We start from the raw sequence: 19,816 nt of genomic DNA on the forward strand, positions 1-19,816 counted from the left end.
CAATAATAGCAATCGAATCATTTTTATATTGCTGCCGTTCCGCATAGGATCTATAGCCTTTTCTCTATATTCTTGACCTGACACTATTTGCTCTACTATTTCTTTAGGAGGAAGAGGTGGGTGTCCACAATGCTTGGTATTCCATGACATTAAGATTTTCTTGATTTCTCTAAATTTCCAGGCTTACGTGATAATGCTGTATCACACACCGATTGTTTCAGAGGAAAGAAGCCCATGGTTTCATTTCAAACGTTTGCTTCGATTTTTTCTTAAGTTGTTACCATCAGTGCTGGGAGTTTTGTTTATAATATTCCCATTTGTACACCGATTGTAGCAGAGAAAAAGAACCCATGGTTTCATTTTAAACATTTGCTTTGTTTTTTTCTTAATTAAAAACCATCAGTGCTGGGAGTTTCGTTTATAATATTCCCATTAATACACCAATTGTTGCAGAAGAAAGGAACCCGCTATTTCATCACTAACATTTGCTTTGGTTTTGTCTTTAATTATTACTATCAGTGCTGAGGGTTTTGTTTATAATATTCCCTTCCGTACACCGATTGTTGCAGAGAAAAGGAACCCATGGTTTCATTATAAACATTTGCTTTGGTTTTGTCTTAAGTTATTACCATCAGTGCTGCGAATTTTTTGTTTATAATGTGAGCTGTTTTCTTATTTATTTATTGTCTTTTTTTCGCGTGTTCAGTCGTCGTGGTTTTTTTTTGTGTTATGTTTCAAAACATTTTTTTCTTCTTTTTCGTCGTTTGTATTTTTTTTTCCGTCGAGAAAGGCTCCCAGACGTGGGGCTGAAATATTCGTAATATTTCATTTTTTTTAGTTAAAGTGTAGTTTTGTTTTTATATTTTATTTTTTGTTCACTGCTATGTTCAAATTTAAACCCGTTTTCTCTTTGCTTAAATTTTTGTAAAAGGAAATCGAAAAGCTTAAATAATATTACATAAAGAAGTTTGTATAAAGTGATGACTCTTATTAAATTACACACAACAGTACAAGGTCTTACTATATATACTCCACCAGGACTATCTCCCCCACAGAATGAACAAATACTATAATACCATTACAAACTACAAGACATTAAGACACTTACGATATTCCAAGGAATTCCTAAAATAAACGGACCTGAGGTCAGTCCGCTGTTTCAGATAGAATAATCTGCTCGATCCCATAAAATGTATCTTTTATATTATTGGTCAACCACGTCATTTCAGATTCTAGAGGTACATAAGAAAGGAAGCAGTTATTTCTCAATTTCCTTTCAAAGTCTACACATACAGGGATGTGCGCTTTTTCTTAAGAAAAAGTAGTATTTCAAAATTCAGCATTTTATATTTTGCGTCTCAATATTTTTACCAAAATGAAACTCAGATTTAATTAGTCACTTTTAATATATCAGGACCAGCTTCGAGCAAGCTCAATTCTAATCATTTACTTCAAAGGTTAGTTTGTTTTTATGTGCCTTTTTTCGGTTTTTGCTTTCTTGTATATCAGTAATCCAAACAAGGTGGCATACCTATTTTTCCCCACAGTAAAGTACTAGGGATTAGGGTAGTATAAGGGCCACAGGCCTATTTTGTCGTGTTTCCAATATTACTCTTTCAGAAGTTTTGCACAAATCCAATTCGAAAAAAATAATATATCTACCAATTTATCAAAAAGATGGTAGTTGGGATGGAAGGGATCCCAGAAAAGCCACGGATTCATTTTAACCCTGAAACCATACACATTGAAAATCTTTGCGTAATTACTGTTCAACAAAAGAGTAACATATTTTTTTTTTGTTAAAATGCTAGTGGCTGTGGCAACAAAAGAAGTGGAAAGGCTAATTGCCCATTCTGGTTCTTGAGTCTTACAGACTGAAGATCCCTATGTGATTCTGATACAGGTATGTTCCAGGATGCCTAACTTTCAGGAAAAAGTTTTTAATGGGAGTGGGATCAGAGGGACTGTAGGCCCACTCTCTCTCACCAATTATGTAGGATGAAATATATTAAATAATTCTGTTTCGAATATGGTGCAACATGCTTCGTTTTCTGGCAGAATTTGGACACGAAAAAAAGAAAGGAAGGAGCCACGGTTCCATTTTTGTTTCTATTTTTATATGTCATCATCATTGGAAAGAAAGTCGTTCGATCAGAAATAAAAACTTTTAATGCAACATTTCAATACCCCCCAGTATCCCCAGAACACTTGTCCCCGAATGACTTGCAGATTAATTGTAATTAAAAGTGGTTATGGTTGGGCTGTAATTATGTTAAAGCTTAATTGTATAGAGATGGTGTATAAAATATTTGAAAGCAGATCTGTGTTAGATATACTAAGCAAGCGCCCAATAGACTACAGCTAGCAAAATTCAGCAATCCATGGATTCCCAAGACGCTTCCCTCATTGGATCTGAAACTTAAAAATGTTAGGATAGCTTTTATCACTTATCGGAAAAAATTCAACTATATTTTATATTTTTGGTGAAGGGGGACTTAAATCCACTGTTTTTTCACCAGTTTCATCGTGAAGAATGGATCTATTACTAATACTACTGCCGCTAGTGTTCCTAAGTTCTACGGATAAGTTCTGCTAATACTACTGCTACTTGTGCTCACCAGCCTTTCGTCTGGCCCTAGATGGATGGCAAATGAGAACAATCTTTGACAATATGTTATCTTTCTTCTATAAAACGTGTCCTAGTCGTCTCAACCTATCTATCTATATAGCCCGATAAAGTCGGATAGAACCACACTTTTGCACAGCTTTTTGTTTGACATACAGTCGTTCAAACGGGCTTCTAAAATTATTCGTACAGGAACTTCCTGACCATTTTATTCAAAACACTTGAGAGATGCAAAAAAATGTCCTTCAGAGGTGTTTTGACCCGTGTTTTTCTGTGGGTATGGGTCATACCTTGCAAATAGCCTGTTTAAAATAGTGGATTCATAGGAAAGTTTAGAACAACTTTAAAAAGTAATTGAATATGCCAAATACTTCACTAAAATATCCTTAGAAATCATCAAACCTTTTTTTGTCAAATACTTGACATGGACAAATTCAACATTTAATTACTCTAAAAAAAGATTTTTCGTTGCTGAAACGCCCAAATATGTCGTTTCAATTGATTTCTGCTTTATTTCAAACAAACTTTGGGTAAAGCATACCCATTCATTATTGACTCTCAAAACATAAAATATAAGGTCTAACCTGATTAACCAGAGTAATTGTTAGGGAGAGAAGCAGGTAAGGAGACTTCATATTTTGTTCCTAAAAGGAATGATTTTGAAGGCCCAAAACTGCATATCTACGATCTGCCTAAAATCTCGTCGCTACAATCAGCTTTACAGCAACATTCGTAAGTTCTCTTGGTCAGGTTGATCCCTGTGCAGAAAGCAAATCTGAAGATAATTTTGACCGGATCAGTTTATGATGCCTGTACATAGGTCAGAACTTTTTTGGCGTCAGATAGGTTTTAACTTCAAGGGCATGCAGACAGGGCCTAGTAGACAATTTTTTTTCCGATTGGCTTAAACCTACAGGTTATGTAGATAGAGAAAAGAGGACCTTACAGAAAACAAAGGTTATAGAAAACTATTGATGTATGGATTTGCAATTCCTAAAATAGGCCTAAATTTGTTTTTTCTCTGATTGACTAACAACTGGATGCTAACATGTAATTACTCTGAAAAAAAGATATTTCAGTGCTGAAACACCCAAATATGTCGTTACAATTGTTATCTGCTTTATTTCAAACCAACTTTGAGCAAAGCATACCCATTCATTATTGACTCTCAAAATTTAAAATATAAAGTCTAAAATGATTAACCAGAGTAATTGTAGATTTGAATTCAATCGCTGGTAGATCCAGGGGGCCGGGGGGGTCTTGAACCCCTCCCAATATATTTCTGTTACCCTCTTAACCTCTTTTTTTCTTTTTTTTTACTCTTTTCTATAATAAATGTATCAATTATGTCAATTATTGGCACCCTTGTAACATTTGACCTCCCGATGATGTTGTTCTAGATACGCCCCTGAGTCCACTTTTAGTAGCAGTTCACCATCTGAAATGCTACGTCACCCAAGAGCCTTCTTTTTGCAATGAAAATCCTCCGTCCCGTTGAGGAAAGTCTTTCTGCTGATATAGCATGTAAAACCATGTTGTGGACACAGGAAATCCTTTTCATTGTGAAATACAAGTTGAGGTGACTCAGTTCCTTGAATTTATCAGTAAAATACTTCAAAAATAAACTTTAACAGTTGCAACACTGTCACGGGTTCTCTCGCGAAGTACAGGACAAGAGTCACCGCAGAGCTAAAAAAAAGACATATCTGACAGACCAGTTTGAGTAAGGAATATTTTCCATCAGTCACACCAATTCAATTCCAAAAAATTCCAAGGAGATTCAGCTTCTCTCACGAAGGAGACGCTGAAGTTAGATCAAAAGACACTTTGTGTATTCAGATTATTAAAATACCAAATCTAAAATGCCTCGGGAATAGCTTGGATTATAAAGTCGAAGCTTTCAGTTAATGTATTAGAAGAAAGGGGGAAGGGCTGGGAGCATTAAAATTTTGTTGAGGATAGTACCTAAAAATGCTTTGTTTTAAAACCACAACAACATTTTTGAATTCTGAGCTCCTATGACAACTAGTAACAATTAATGTCTTGGTAGCGAGGTAAATTGAAAACACTCCTGCTTTACCAGGTTATCAAAATAGCGTTCTTGTAGTGTCTCTCGGTTGCTTTTGTCAATTAAATTGAAACTTCTAGGGAGCGTTAGGAGGAGGATTAAACTTGAGTTTTAACTTGGAGAGGGCCAAGGGAAAGGCCAAGATTATTTTTTCTTTGGATTTGCCTAATTTTTTTTTTCTCACGAAAAGCATCTATGGGACATAGAGTCTATTCATAACGCATGTGCATTATCTCAGGAACTATTTGAAAGACTAATTCGAAAGTTTCAAGAAATGTTACGGGCCCAACTGTCTCTTTATTTTTGACTCAGGGGCGGGCAGTAAATTTACAGAAAATGTGTATCTAGGCTATCGTAATTATATATCTACAAAAACTCTGGGATTGATCTGATGCCTTTGGAGTGTTAGGGGGAGAGGCAGGTAAGGGGACTTCATATTTTGCTCCTAAAAGGAAGGGCTTTGAGGGCCCAAAACTGTATATCTACGATCTGCCTAAAATCTCGTCGCTACAAAAAGCTTTATAGGAACATTTGCAAGTTCTCTTGGCCAGGTGGATCCCTGTGCAGAAAGCAAATCTGAAGATAAATTGACCGAATCAGTTTATGATGCCTGTACATAGGTCAGAACTTTTTCTTGGCGTCAGATAGGTTTTAACTTCAAGGGTATTGAGACACGGCCTGGTAGACACATTTTTATTTTTTTCAGATTGGCTTAAACCTACAGGTTATGTAGAAAGAGAAAAGAGGACCTCACAGGAAACAAAGGTTATAGGAAACTATTGATGTATGGATTTGTAATTCCTAAAATAGGCCTAAATTTGTTTTTTCTCTGATTGGCTAACAACTGGATGTTATCGGCTAGGCCAAATGAACCTAAGACATTAGAATATTTTCAAGTAATTGGGCAACATAGATTGTTGAAAGACCAAAATGAACCTAACATTGTTTTTCTGCTGTCAGTGTGATTCTTTCAGTGTAAGTAGAATAGACCAAGGGGACCTTAACAAGGACAATATTTTTTTTTAATATGACTAAATTGATGCTTATTAAAAAAAATTCATTTGTTTTACAATGACCTGCTTTAAAGTTTCAGTTGATTTAGACACCTTACTCAATTATGACCAAGGAAACTTCAATAAAGGCAAATAGGGCTTTTTTTTCTTTTTCTTTTTTTTGAGAAGCAAAACAGAACTCTTTTTATTAATCATCCTTGGCATGAACTTATTTAAATATGTATACAGTTATAAGAAAGTATAACGTAAAGGTTTTTTTTTTATTACAATAGTTGATTAATATGGAACATGGAATTCAGAATGGCTTGAGACCTATAGAAGACAAAACATTATAAAAACTTCCAGTCCATTTGAACAGCAATCCCTCTCCCTATCCACCCAAAATTATACAGTAATACCATTAGAAATATTTATTGAACAGAACTACTATTATCCGAAAATTGCAACTGAATGTTTAAATTTCATCGAAAATCCCAATAGCAATCAAACTCTTAAATCTTAAGCAGAAAAAAGATCCTTTAGATTTTGATTCTTACGAGTTTTTCTATTACTAACCAATAAAAAATTTTGTCAATAAACAACAAGCGACATTCAATTTAGAGAATATTTTTCAAAATAGAAGCTAATGAGCCATAGTAAATCAATGAGCCACTTGCATGGTCCTGTTAAAATTTGTAAATGAACAATTGTTTTAAAAGAGACAATTTGTACAATTTTGGGTCCTCATCTAAAGGGCTGCAAACAAGTATACGGCTCGAATTCTCATTTTGGATCCCTTTCACCAGAGAAATTTCTAACGACAATTGTTCAATAGTCTAGGGTTATTTTCTAGAAAGTTCCTGAAGGATTCTAAGTCAACAGAGGCAGAGTAACGGATTGTTGCAAGTGTGGAAGATGGTTGAAGTGGGCACTGTTCCACAGACGACTTTCAGACCTTATGCCGTATAAATTGAGGATTTCATCCGTCCATAATATCAACAAACTATAATATTAGCTTTAAATTTGTTATAAGACCAAAGAACTCCTTGAATTTCTACCTCGACGAGAATCAAAAACCATTTATGTCATAAAACCGCAATGTCTTTTGATAAAGAAATTTGTGTATCCCTGTCAATATTTCAACTATAAACTACTTATGGATGTTTAGTTCAACGATTTCCCTAATGCATTGTTTAAATAAATCGTGGCTTTCCCATGAACACCCAAAACAAAAAACAGTTTTAAATTCACGTGTCTTTTATAGGCTAAGAGTAGCCCAAACCGTCGGAAAACGCGGGTCTCGTTGCTGCTGGCAGTTTTATATACTACTAAGGAGAGGGAGAATATATATACCAAGGATAACAAACGTAGGTACAACCTCTCAAAAAGAATTCAGAACTCGCCTAAAACTTGCTTCCCCAACCTAACCCCCTTAGGGTATAACCAAAACCGGGCTTAAAAAATATAACCCAATTTTATTGGACAGAGTGTCAGATGAACACAAACTTAAACGTGAACTTGGGATTTTAAGTAGCTCACTTGAAATTTGAATTGCATGAACTCAAACTTGGACTAACTAGCACTAACTATAAAACATATAATCAAAAGTAAAGTCGCAGGCCAGTGAGGAGGCTAACCAATCAGAGGAAACATTTATCAAGGACCCTCTAAAACTAGATTTGACATTTTTTTTTTTGGGGGGGGGCATGTTTCATTTTTAAATAGAAAATGATTACTGAAAGGACACAATATTGGTGAATATCCTGAAAAAGGACCATAAACACTTATGCGAGTTGATTTTGAGAAACATTACATAAGATAATTGAACACAAAAATGGCTTGTAACTCCGTATTTGAAAATTCCAGATTGAATAACGATGCACCATCACGATAACTCTCACAGCTTGAAAGAAAGTATTTTTACTGTAAACATGAAAGGTTTATAATAAAAACATTTCTTTCGCTTGGCTGTTTCTTCCTCAAAATTTAAGCTATTTTCTGGATAGCGTACGCAATACATGTACTTTTTTTTTTATCTACGAATATAAATTACACAGTCCACTAAAACAAATAGGAGGCAGAGAAGAAAAAAAATCTTACGAAATCTAGAGACAATATATTTTTCGCTCTTCGCGAAGAGAAAACTTACAATATAGTCCTTAAAACTGAGGTCTTACTGTTTGTAATTAATTTATTGTTCCGAAATATTCATAAATATTGAAAGTGAGGAATTTAGAACACTAACACTGACTAGAAAACTGCAAAGTTAATCATCTATTGACACTATAGATTCTTGAGAAACGGGTCTAAATTGCTTGCTTCTAGGTCCTCCTAAGTAGCTGATAGGGTTAGTGAATGTGCGACAATCATCGCTGAGATAAATCGGATGCAGACCAACACTAGTCAAAGGCATGGAATGCTGTCGTTTGAAAGGCTTTGGAATTATAATAGGTACATCAATATGTTTCTCATTATCTAAAGTTTTTTCTGCCCCTGAAAAACGAAATTCAATGAAATTATACCATTTACAATATACATCAATTTGTTAACATAATTACTTATCATTGTGTTAGCACTAATCAAATATTATAAATTTCAGAAATATCTCATTAAAAAAAGGGAGGACATTCTATTAAGAAGCATCTAGAAAATCGGTTTTTGAATCAAGAAGGCTAAAGCTAATTAGGGGATTTAGATTTATCTCCTGTTTCGGTTTTCCCAGTGAATTTTTCGAATAGACTTTGCTTGACTTCTCAATTCTGGGTCTGGAGTCTCAAGTCAAAATCAACACCTTATTTTTTTCTTTGTATGAGGTAATCAGGCTGCATCAATTGAAGCACCTTGAAATTTTGACATAAAGGTTTAAATGGTTCATTTAGTAAAAACTGTAACTTGGACGGTTTTGCGTAAAGCTCTAAACTTTGTCTCATTTTTCAAGAAGATGAAACCCTTAGTTACAGTAAGATTTACAAGGTCATAGGCTACACCTTAACGAAAAGGAGCTGATAAATCTTGAGATCCTTAAGAAATTTTTTACTTAATTTAAAAAGATGAAATTAAAGTTTAAGGTACAAGTCAACTTACAAAAGATCGAAGTTCTTTTGTTCAGCTAAACTTTGAGTTTTCTCTTAGACTTTCAAAATTTAATTGCAACGCTTCTTCTCACCATAAATTAAAACTAAAAACGTTTTCAATTTCTTTAGTAAAAAAAAAAGTCTAACCTATGTGAAGTGCCCATCAGCATTATCTTATAAACCAAATGTCCCCACATTAATTCCTAGCTGTAGTTCTTATAATTATTAACGGAACAACTGTAAAAAAAAGTTCAGACATTCTACCCTCAAAGAAGGTAAACGAAGAAGTGACGGGACCTATCGTCTTCCATGTTCAATACTTTCTTGTTTCTCCTTTAGAATTTAATTTTTTTTTATCATGTCCTTTTTCTAAGTTTAGACTTTTTTTATTTTGACTTAAAACCCAACCCTGGTTCGGTTGTAGCTTATGATAGCAGTTTTTGGTAAAGTACCCTCAATCAAACAGTTCGTGGTAACGAACTGTAGTAAGGAGCGACCCGGCTCAATAGTAACCAAAACTCTAAAAAATGGAATTTTGGTACCAATAGCTACATCAAAAGAATCGCATTTTAATGCTGATTTTAAGTATATAAGTTTCATCAAGTTTAGTCTTACCCATCAAAAGTTATGAGCCTGAGAAAATTTGCGCTATTTCAGAAAATAGGGGGCAACACCCTCTAAAAGTAATAGAATCTTAATGAAAATCACACCATCAGATTCAGCGTATCAGAAAACCCTACTGTAGAAGTTTCAAGCTCCTATCTACAAAAATGTGGAATTTTGTATTTTTTGCCAGAAGGCAGATCACGGATGCGTGTTTATTTGTTTTTTGTTTTTTTTTTCCCCAGGGGGGATCGTATCAACCCAGTTGTCCTAGAATGTTGCGAGAGGGCTCATTCTAACGGAAATGAAAAGTTCTAGTGCCCTTTTTAAGTGACCAAAAAAATTGGAGGGCACCTAGGCCCCCTCCCACGCTAATTATTTTCCCGAAGTCAACGGATCAAAATTCTGAGATAGCCATTTTATTCAACGTAGTCAAAAAACCTTATAACTATGTCTTGGGGGACGACTTACTCCCCCACAGTCCCCGTGGGAGGGGTTACAATTTCAAAACTTTGACCAGTGCTTACATATAGTAATGGTTATTGGGAAGTGTACAGGCGTTTTCAGGAGGATTTTTTGGTTGGAGGCAGGGGTTGAGAAGAGGGGGATATGCTGGGGGAGCTTTCCATTGAAGAATTTGTCATGGGGGAAGAAAATTTCAATGAAGGGAGCGCAGGATTTACTAGCATTACTTAAAAAAAAAAATGAAAAAATAAATATGAAAAAGTTTTTTTTCAGCTGGAAGTAAGCAGCAGCATTAAAACTTAAAACGAACAGAAATTATTACCCATATGAGGGGCTCACCTCCTCCTAATACCTCGCTCTTTACGCTAAAGTATTTTTAGTAATTTCAACTATTTATTCTGCGGCTTTTGTGATTCAGGGGTCATTCTTAATGAATTGGGACAAAATTTAAGCTTTAGTGTAAAGAGCGAGGTACTGACGAGGGGGCGAACCCCCTCATATATGTAATAAAAACATGAGAATATAAAAGTTCTTTACGAAGGCTAATTTATAACTTACGTATATCTTTTACTTACAAAAAGATTCGTAGAAATTAAAAGTTCTAGTTGCCTTTTTAATTAACCGAAAATCGGAGGGCAACTAGGGTTCCTCCCCCGCTCTTTTTTTCTCAAAATCATTCGATCAAAGCTATGAGAAAGCCATTTAGCCAAAAGAAAATAAATAGACAAATTTAGTATTAATTATTCCTCTGCGGAGAGCCAAAACCAAAACATGCATTGATTCAAAAACGTTCAGAAATTAAATAAAAAAAACAAGTCCCTTTTATATACGGAGTAATTTCTGTTCGTTTTAAGTTTTAATGTCGCTCCTTACTTTCATTTAAAAAAACTTGTTTTTCTTTATTTAATCTAGTTACAGGGGAGCGATGTATAAAGGTGGCGAAAATCTAGGAAATAAAATTTTGGGACAAAGACTACCTAATTAAGTTAAATGAATTCTTTCGTTTAATTAAGAGTGTGCAAGATCAGTAAACAATAGTACCTCCAATTTGCAACAAGAATTATGATAGCTTGTCTATTGAGTAGCTATCATAATTGTGTGTGCACAACTATCAAAAACTGTGCAAAAATGAGCCACAACTAAATGATTGGGTTGTTAATTTAAATGGGCCGTAAGACCAGAATATTTGAATATATGATGGGATAACATACCCTAGGCAAACAGCCTCAATCTATTCTATGCTTTATATGAAACCACAAGCTTAAAAGATGTTTTTATTTATCTATTTATCAAGATATTTTTATTTCAAGGTGTTTTTACTACTTTTTTCTGCCACTGAATAGATTAATGCAAATCCAAGAGGATAAAAATGAGGAGTGCCCTCGAGAATATGTGTTCATGGCATCCAATTCATATGCTCAACAGACCTATTAAAAAAATTATATATGTGTTTAGAAATAACATCAACGAAGAAAAAAAGGGATCAAAACAAAAGATTAAAAGCAGGTTAAAGCAAAAGCACAAATTTCAGCATTCTGCACAAAATCAAATCTACACAAACAAAAATACGATATAAGGGCCACTAACAAGACCATATTAAGTAATGAGCCAGTGTGAACCAGTGATGACTAATTCCCCTTACTTAGAGGCTTTAACATACAGGACTTTTTTTCCTAAAGAGTCATATAGAAAAGCAAGAACTGGCTCTAGCTTGATTAGTGACTCATTATGGCTACACAAAAAGAAGATATTGTCTCTTTGGGGAAGATAAATATTTACCAAAGAACAAAGAATTTACAATAAAAGAAACTTGACTCTCTCACATAACATTTCCCAACTATACACAAAAGCATAATAACCAACCCGGCAACAATTAATATTAGTAAAATATAGAAGACCTTTGTTCAACAGAGCTTCATATTCAAAGTGGCTTTTGGTTATGTCAGATTTGTCGTCCTCTTCTCCAAAAAATGGAAGGAGATCTAAACCAATCTCTTCACCAGCATTAAATTCTACCTATACATAATTTACGGAGCTTTAGACCAAAAAAATGACCAAAAAAATGTGACCAAATCGCACTGTAAAAAATTCAAACGAATTTCAATTAATTCAAGAATCATGCAGTAATGCTTCCCAGAGGTAATTTGATACTGTAACAAGCTTTTACTTATTATGATTAATTACTGTGCAATATATACATCGTGCATCAACATGTAGTAGAGTACAGTGGCACCTTAGTTATCCTTTAGCTATATTTCACTTATTCTTGCCAAAGGAGCACGTCGCAAGGAATGTTTCTTATCCAATGGTTTTATTGGCTGCAGCTCAGGGTACGGGTTTAGGTCGTAGTCAATTACTTTCTGGTGCCAAAAGCTTGGTTCGATTGTCGACTCTTCGTCAATCAGATCAACAATTTTATCCTAGATAAAATTATACTTCCTTCATGAGATGTGCGCAAATTCATGGACTATTAAATTAAATATTCAACTCTTTGCATTTACATATGTCAGGAATTATATTTTTTTTTCAAAAATCCAATCTCTAAGTTCTAATAACTAAAAAAAAGAACACTGTTTTATTTTTACATCTTATCTTAAACATCCAGTAAAGCAGTTAAAATAATCTTTAACATTTTGAATTTTCTACAGAATCTTTGTTTCGTACCCCAGTGAATTTTTGTAATGACAGTTAATGTGAAAAATCCATTTTAATTCTTGAGACATTATCCAAATTCTAAGGAATTCACTATTCTATAGATTCATTGTTTCAAACAATTAACAAAGTTCTTAAGAATTTCCGATTGGAAGATAGTTAAGCTGTATGATTTTAATTTGATGACAAGTTTAACCAAAATCAGTCTAATAGTAACCCATTACGGGCATCTCAGACTTTTAGTTTACAAAGGGATTTTTTTTAATACCCCTCGACACGTTTTACCTGCTGCTCAGGACATACTCGGTACTCGGTAGGTAGCTAATCGGTACTAGGATCGGTACTAGGATCGTAGGGAAGGTACTAGCATTGGTAAGCTTGCACCTTCGGTACTCGTTGTCGTGACGTTAGCTACTCCATATTTTTTGCATGAATTTATATATGTCTGTACTTTTTACCTCTACACATTGTCATGGTTTCAAAATTGGTCTTCATAAAAGTACACGTTTCTATCTTGATTGATCTAGCCTACTTTTCAGCGTAGCTATACACACACTTGATTATCTAGGCAGGCCTATAGAATACTTTTAATTGTGCATTTCAGTATGGACGACTCACTGAAACATATCCTGATATAGAATTTGTGAAATTGGAATTTAAGAGATTATTTATTTTTCAACAGTCAAAATAAATAATTCAACTTTTGGAATTAGAACTTATCTCTAGAAAATTATTCTATGCACGAACGAACCTGAGAGTCAATTGATTGCTTTCACTCAAAATATTAAAAATTTCAAAAGTGGACTTAAGTGTGTTTCATGTCAGAGAAGCTCTTGCAACCTACTGGCTACTGGATTTTTTACGATGAGAAAAAACATTACCTTTAAAAGTAAAAATTAAACCCAATACTAAACCCACATAAGAGAAACAGACAGGTCAAATATTGCTAAGAAAAAAATACGTTTCTAAATAGTTACTGCAGCTCACTATTTCTAAAAAAGTGACAGTACAGTAGCAGTAATTTAAGATAGTGTGCGAAGCCACTCCAGTCGGTGCAAGTTTCATAGGCAGGATTGAAAACAAACCTCGACGGCGTGCTCCATAAGGTCTTCAGCTATATTTTCATTTGATTCTGCATCCTTAAGAACATCTATATCGGCTGTGTCGTCAGTATATCCAGAGGAAAGATTATCTTTTGTTGAAGATAAAGATGCATCCTCTCCTTCAGGTTCTTGACGAGCTGAAATTGAATTTAAAAGAGCGGACCGAAATAAAGTGAAGAACAAATAAGGATGACAGTTCAAATATGGGATGCACACATTAACTTAACCCGAGAACTGATTTGCTTTAATTAATGCCTTTTCTGAAATACGGAAATCATTCCTCTAAAATTGGACGGATCAAGTTCAACACTAGTAAAGTAAGTTTCATCTCTCGACGAAAGCGATCTTCTTCAGATTTTTCTATCAATTTATTAGAGTGCAGAAGAGATTTCTAGTCTCCAGGATATTGCTTCTGGAAATAATTACACTTCTCTGTTAAATTGAAGCCTCTTTTATACAATTTTCCCGATTTGACTTGCTTTTTAGTTAGAATAAATACCATCGAAATCAAATGCGTTATTAAAAAGCAAATTCAATAGTTCTTGTATATCTGGCCTTTAAAAAGCTACATCAAACAAAATAATTGCAAGCTTTTTAAATAGGATGCTTTAATTTAATGTACAAGCAAAATGGCAACATGACAACATTAGTAAAGTATTATTATGTTAGCTACGCACAGATTAGCATCAAGACTCAGCATCAAAAACTTACAAAATTACAGCAAGCGTTTGTAACACGATTCCCAAAATTTTCCCCTTTGTTTCTATTCTTTTCATCTTGGGTTAACTTATTCTCTTTGCTTCTGTTCTAATTTCTAGGATTAAATTTCTTGGATTAAATTGCTCAAAATATTTCGATAAATAAAAGTGAAATCTAGACATTTAAGGTTGTTCTAATCCAAGATATCAAGTTAAAACATCAAAATATAAGAATACCCTTACGCAGAATGTAGCTGACACTCCTAACAATGGATACAATTAGGCTCACTTCCACAGGATCTAACTCATATCCCAATAGGGAGGGAAGGAAGGGTTCTGTCGACCTGCTGGTGAAAAGATGATTTCTCAAATAACCAGCTTGATTTTAAAAATATTTAAATTTAATAAGCTATTTTTGGTGGGAAAGGAGATATGAATACAAAAATTCCTGTCTGCTACGAAAAAACCTATAAATCCTTATTCTGGTGGCCTTTTGTTACGTACCTTGCTCCACGGCTTTAATTTCTGGGGTTCCTGTATGAGTTAAAGAAATAAACTCCTTTCCTGCAGTCCCATTTATTCTTGCCAAATTGGTATAGTCGACACTAGAGATATTTTTGTTAATATATTCATCGAAGGAATTTGTCCTGTTTTTCTCCAGCTCAAGCTTAGGATGGGTGGTAACACCGGCGTCCTAAATAAGAGGTATTAAAATAATAGAAGAGAAAATTTCGAAGGAAAGAGTTTTAATAATATACGGCAAAGCATGCTATAAAAGCAGGCATTAGTATTATCTGAAGTTTTGGGTTTTTGTAGACACAAATAATTTTGAAAATATATAGAAAATATTATTGGGAAGATTCGCGTGGACGTTGTTTAGTTAAAACGAATTGTTTTCATTTGTGGCTTGTTTATTCTAGTTTTTAACATAATCTCTCTTTTTATGGCACTTGGTATTAACCAAGTGACATATAGTAATCGCAAATTCTGTCTGTCTATCGGTCCCGGTTTTGCTACTTTAGGCACTTCCAGGTAAGCTAGGACAATGAAATTTGGCAGGCATATCAGGGACCCGACCAGACTAAATTAGAAATAGTCGTTTTCTCGATTTGACAGTCTAGGGGGGATTGGGGGGACCGTTAATTTGGAAAAAATAGAAAAAATGAAATATTTTTAACTTACGAACGGTTGATCAGATCTAAATGAAGTTTGATGTTTGGAAGGATATCGTGTCTCAGAGCTGTTATTTTAAATCCCGACCGGATCTGGTAACATTGGGTGGGGGGGGGGAGCTGGGAAAACAAATCTTGGAAAACACTTAGAGTGGAGGGATCGGGATGAAACTTGGTGGGAAAAATAAGCAAAAGTCCAAGATACATGATTGACATAACCAGAACGGATCTGCTCTCTTTGGGGTAGTTTGGGGTGGGGGGTTAATTCTGAAATATTAGAAAAAATGAGGCATTTTTAACTTACGAACGGGTGATCGTATCTCAATGAAATTTGATATTTAGAAGGGTATCGTGTCTCTAAGCTCTTATTTTAAATCCCGACCGGATCCGGTAACATTGGGGGGATTTTTTTGGGGGGGACCTAAAATCGTGGAAAACGCTTAAATCGGAGGGATCGGGATGAAACTTGGTAGGAAAAATAAGCAGGAAGTCTTAGATACGTGATTTACACAATTGGAACGGATCCGCTCTATTGGGGGGGGGGGGTTAATTCTGAAAAATTAGAAAAAATGACGTATTTTTAACTTACGGAGGAGTGATTGGATCTTCATCAAACCTCATATTTAGAAGAACCTCGTAACTCAGATCTCTTATTTTGAATCTCAACCGGATCCAGCGTCATTGGGGAGGGGCAGTTGGGAGGGACCGGAAATCTTAGAAAATACTTAAAGCAGAGAGATCAGGATGAAACTGGATGGGAAGAACAAAAACCTATCTAAGATGCGTGACTGAAATAACCGGACCGGCTCTGCTCTTTTTGGTGGAGTTGGGGGGGGGGAGGATAATTTGGAAAAATGAGGTATTTATAGCTTACGAAAGGGTGACCAGATCTTAATGAAATTTGATATTTAGAAGGATCTTAAGGTTTAAAGCTCTAATTTTAAATTCCAACCAGATCCTGTGACATTGGGGGGAGTTGGAGGGGGAAACCGGAATTCTTGGAAAACGTGAAAATTGGGGTATTTTTATCTTACGAATAGGTGATCGGATCTTAATAAAATTTTATATTTAGAAGGAATTCATGTCTCAGAGCTCTTATTTCAAATCTCGATCAGATCTTTTGACACTGGGGGGAGTTGGAGGGGGAAATCTTGGAAAACACTTGGAGTGGAGGAATTGGGATGAAGCTTGGTGGATAGAATAAGCAAATGTCCTTGATACGTGATTTACGTAACAGTAACGGATTCGCTCTCTTTGGGGGAGTTGGGAGGAGGGGTTCAGTGATTTGGCGAGTTTGGTGCTTCTGGACGTGCTAGGACGATGAAAATTGGTAGGCGTGTCAGGGAGCTGCACAAATTGACTTGATAAAGTCGTTTTCCCAGATTCGACCATCTGGGGGGCTAAAGGGAGAGGAAAAATTAGAAAAAATGAGGTATTTATAACTTACGAGTGGGTGATCGTATCTTAACGAATTTTGATGTTTAGAAGGACATCGTGACTCAGAGCTCTTATTTTAAATCCTGACCGGCAATAAGCCTCTGATTTTACTTTTAAATCGATCTATTGATTCCTAGAATTTTGTTAGAGCTCACACCATAAGAGCTCTTGGCTCTTAGCTCTTCTTGCCTCGTCACAAGTGCCATATGAGCTCTTAGCTCTTGTTTTAATTGTTGTTACATTCTATCCTACAGCAATACAAAGAATATAAATTCAGAAATCTATCCCAAGGAAAAGTTGAGACTTCTCCATTGTTTGAGAACATGCCAGATGTACAAATGACATTGGTCCCTCTCACTGGCGGATTCAAGGGGGGGGAGGATGCCCCCTTCCCAAGATTTTTTTGGTGTCCTCTTATCCGTTTTTTTCTTTTTACTCTTTTTCTTTAAAGAACTTGTGCATTTGGTCAATTATTGGCACCTTTGTCACATTGAGTTCCCCCTAAGATTTCACTCATTGGCGCTCTTGTGTTCTTGGGCCACCCCCAAGATTTTGCTCTAGATTCACCCCTGGTTTATCTTTTGTTATAAGGGATTGTGTCAAAACCAAGAGCATAACTTTGACCGAGCTTTCAGGTTTTTTTCTCTGTTTTTATAAATTTATTTATTATTTAAAAAAATTGGAAATAATTTCGTGGCACTGAAAATGACAAGCGAAAATCTTTCGCACAGTATCCTTACCTTCTCTAATTTGCTCAATGGTTGATTTTTTTTCCGTTTTTCCTCGTTTTCATGTTTTTACTAAAAATATTATAAAGCCACGTTTTCGCCTTTTAAATAATCAATATATTTTTAGTGTATTTTTATCCTTGGTCCCAAACCTCTTTTGATCTCAGCTTACCTGTATTTGATTAAGGCAAACTCTATCCAAAAAATTCAAAGCATTTTGTGACAATCCACAACAATCTTACAACAAGCTTTTGGGATTGTCTTAGAAAAACGGGAGGGAAGGGAGGGGGAGTCTTAGAAAAACATATGGTAATTTCTGCCTTGTTTTTTTTTTTCTCCTGGTTTTTCCTGGCCATAGAGCCTTACTTGGGAGACTATTCTGAAGTGCTTGTTGTTGCTTGTTTTTGTTGGGCTGTAATATGTAGCCTAGAAGAACATATGTATGAATATAATATGTACTAGAACATATATGGTAAAAATGCAATATATTTATTGTTGATATTATTTTCTTGTTAGTAGCACACCGTCTTAACCAACGCTTTTGGTGTGCTCTCGATATTGTTTGTGCATTTGTTTGTTTAAACAATAAACTCAAAACTGTTTTGAAAATATTTAATGTATTTGTAACACGATTTTAATTTCTAAGCACTTGGGCTGGCTCAGTAGCATTGCCAATTGGGCAGCACGCTATATTTTCACCCCTTTGAACGAAACTGTTAGCATTTGTATATAAAAAAATAAAACACTAATAAAAAGGAAACACATGGAGAAAGAGAGGAGATTATTAGGCTATAACAAATTTCCATCTTGATGTATAGGGACTTAACCAGTAATTGTGTTTTTACAGTTACAAAAATCGATATTACCAAAGTGAACATAAAATAGAATATCAGGGTACACCTACTTTGGTTGCATAAGCAGGCTTAATGCTTGACTTGGTTGGCTGTCTCGTTGTCATCACTGGAGGATGAAATAATAAAGGCTCATCTTCTTCTTGTTTTCTTCTCTTATAAGTAAGATTTAGCCGCCACATATAGAGGGATACGAAGATAATGAGCACTAAAAATACAACACCAATTCCGACTAATAATCCTAGAAAAAAAAACATTAAATGAGTGTCTTTTACACCCATTACTAATCAACGTGGACAACACTAAAATATAACACCAATTAATCCTGTAATAATCTGGAAAAAATTGTTGTCTTTTACACCCGTTATTAATCAACACGGACAGCACTAAAAATATAATACCAATCAATACCGTAATACAGAAGAAAATTTAATTAATTGTCTTTGACACACATTACCATGAAGCTTATGACATAATAAAGATCAATCAGAATTGTGCGTCAAAAGTAAAACCATTTCCCAACTAAAAATATTCGGTAGTGACAGATTCAAGTTAGAAATTTGGTTTTTCAACTGTTCTGGCAGAAGGGAGCTTGGGGGAGAACACTCATAAAAAGTACGCTTTAAAATATGGATGAACCTTGTATCCCAGTAGCGTAGCTGGCGGACAAGATGATAATCTTGTCCCCCTGCAGAGAATCTGTTTTAACTCTATTTAGACAACATAAATACTGTCTACCATACACTCGCTAAAATAGGCCCACTTCCATCATTAAGGAAAGGGGAGGGGGCACAAAAGGTAAAATTACCCTGGACAACTCGACAACATACGTCCACTTCTTGTGTCCATCAGTTTGAAGTGAGAGAGTCTCATGTGAGTACTATTGAGTACTGCTGAGTCATATTCTCAGTTGGGGCTTCCCCCAGACCACTCAACACGCCCCAGGTGGCGGATATTGGGAAGTCTTCCAGATATGCAGGGTACCTCTATGTAGGGATGTGTGGACCAAGGGGAGACCCCGCCTCTGGATATCTATAAATGAATCTCCAGAACACACGTCCGGGTGTCATAAACTAAGATGGAGGAGGTGGAAGGTCCCTCTAACGTTAACTGGGCATGCCTGATTGGCCTTTGGATATGTCCCGCCGGTGACTCACCTTCTCCAAGCAATGGAATGAATTGTTGGTGGTGCAGGACACCAGAATATTAGATATTATCGGTATTAAATATGGCTGACCCCCGCCAAGGATGGAAAGGAGGGGCTTACCGCTGTCCTGATATTACCCTTAAAATAAAATTTCTTCTTAAAATAAAAAAATACAAACAACCAAGAATGAAAACCAGTGC

General features: G+C 35.3%; 1 protein-coding gene across 1 annotated transcript in view; it reads right to left on the bottom strand.

Annotated features, from left to right (window-relative positions):
* Positions 1-7,859: 7,859 nt before the first annotated feature.
* LOC136032593 (axotactin-like) overlaps positions 7,860-19,816 on the bottom strand; it is a 249,502-nt gene continuing 237,545 nt past the window's right edge. The window contains exons 40-44 of the mRNA XM_065712861.1: positions 18,523-18,710; positions 14,786-14,975; positions 13,566-13,720; positions 11,727-11,844; positions 7,860-8,179 (exon numbers count right to left, since the gene is read on the bottom strand). Of these exons, the coding sequence (XP_065568933.1) occupies positions 7,953-8,179; positions 11,727-11,844; positions 13,566-13,720; positions 14,786-14,975; positions 18,523-18,710 (878 nt within the window). The 3' untranslated portion in view covers positions 7,860-7,952. The remainder of the gene's footprint in view (positions 8,180-11,726; positions 11,845-13,565; positions 13,721-14,785; positions 14,976-18,522; positions 18,711-19,816) is intronic.

Source organism: Artemia franciscana, chromosome 11 (assembly GCF_032884065.1).
Source record: "Artemia franciscana chromosome 11, ASM3288406v1, whole genome shotgun sequence".
Classification (NCBI taxonomy): domain Eukaryota; kingdom Metazoa; phylum Arthropoda; class Branchiopoda; order Anostraca; family Artemiidae; genus Artemia; species Artemia franciscana.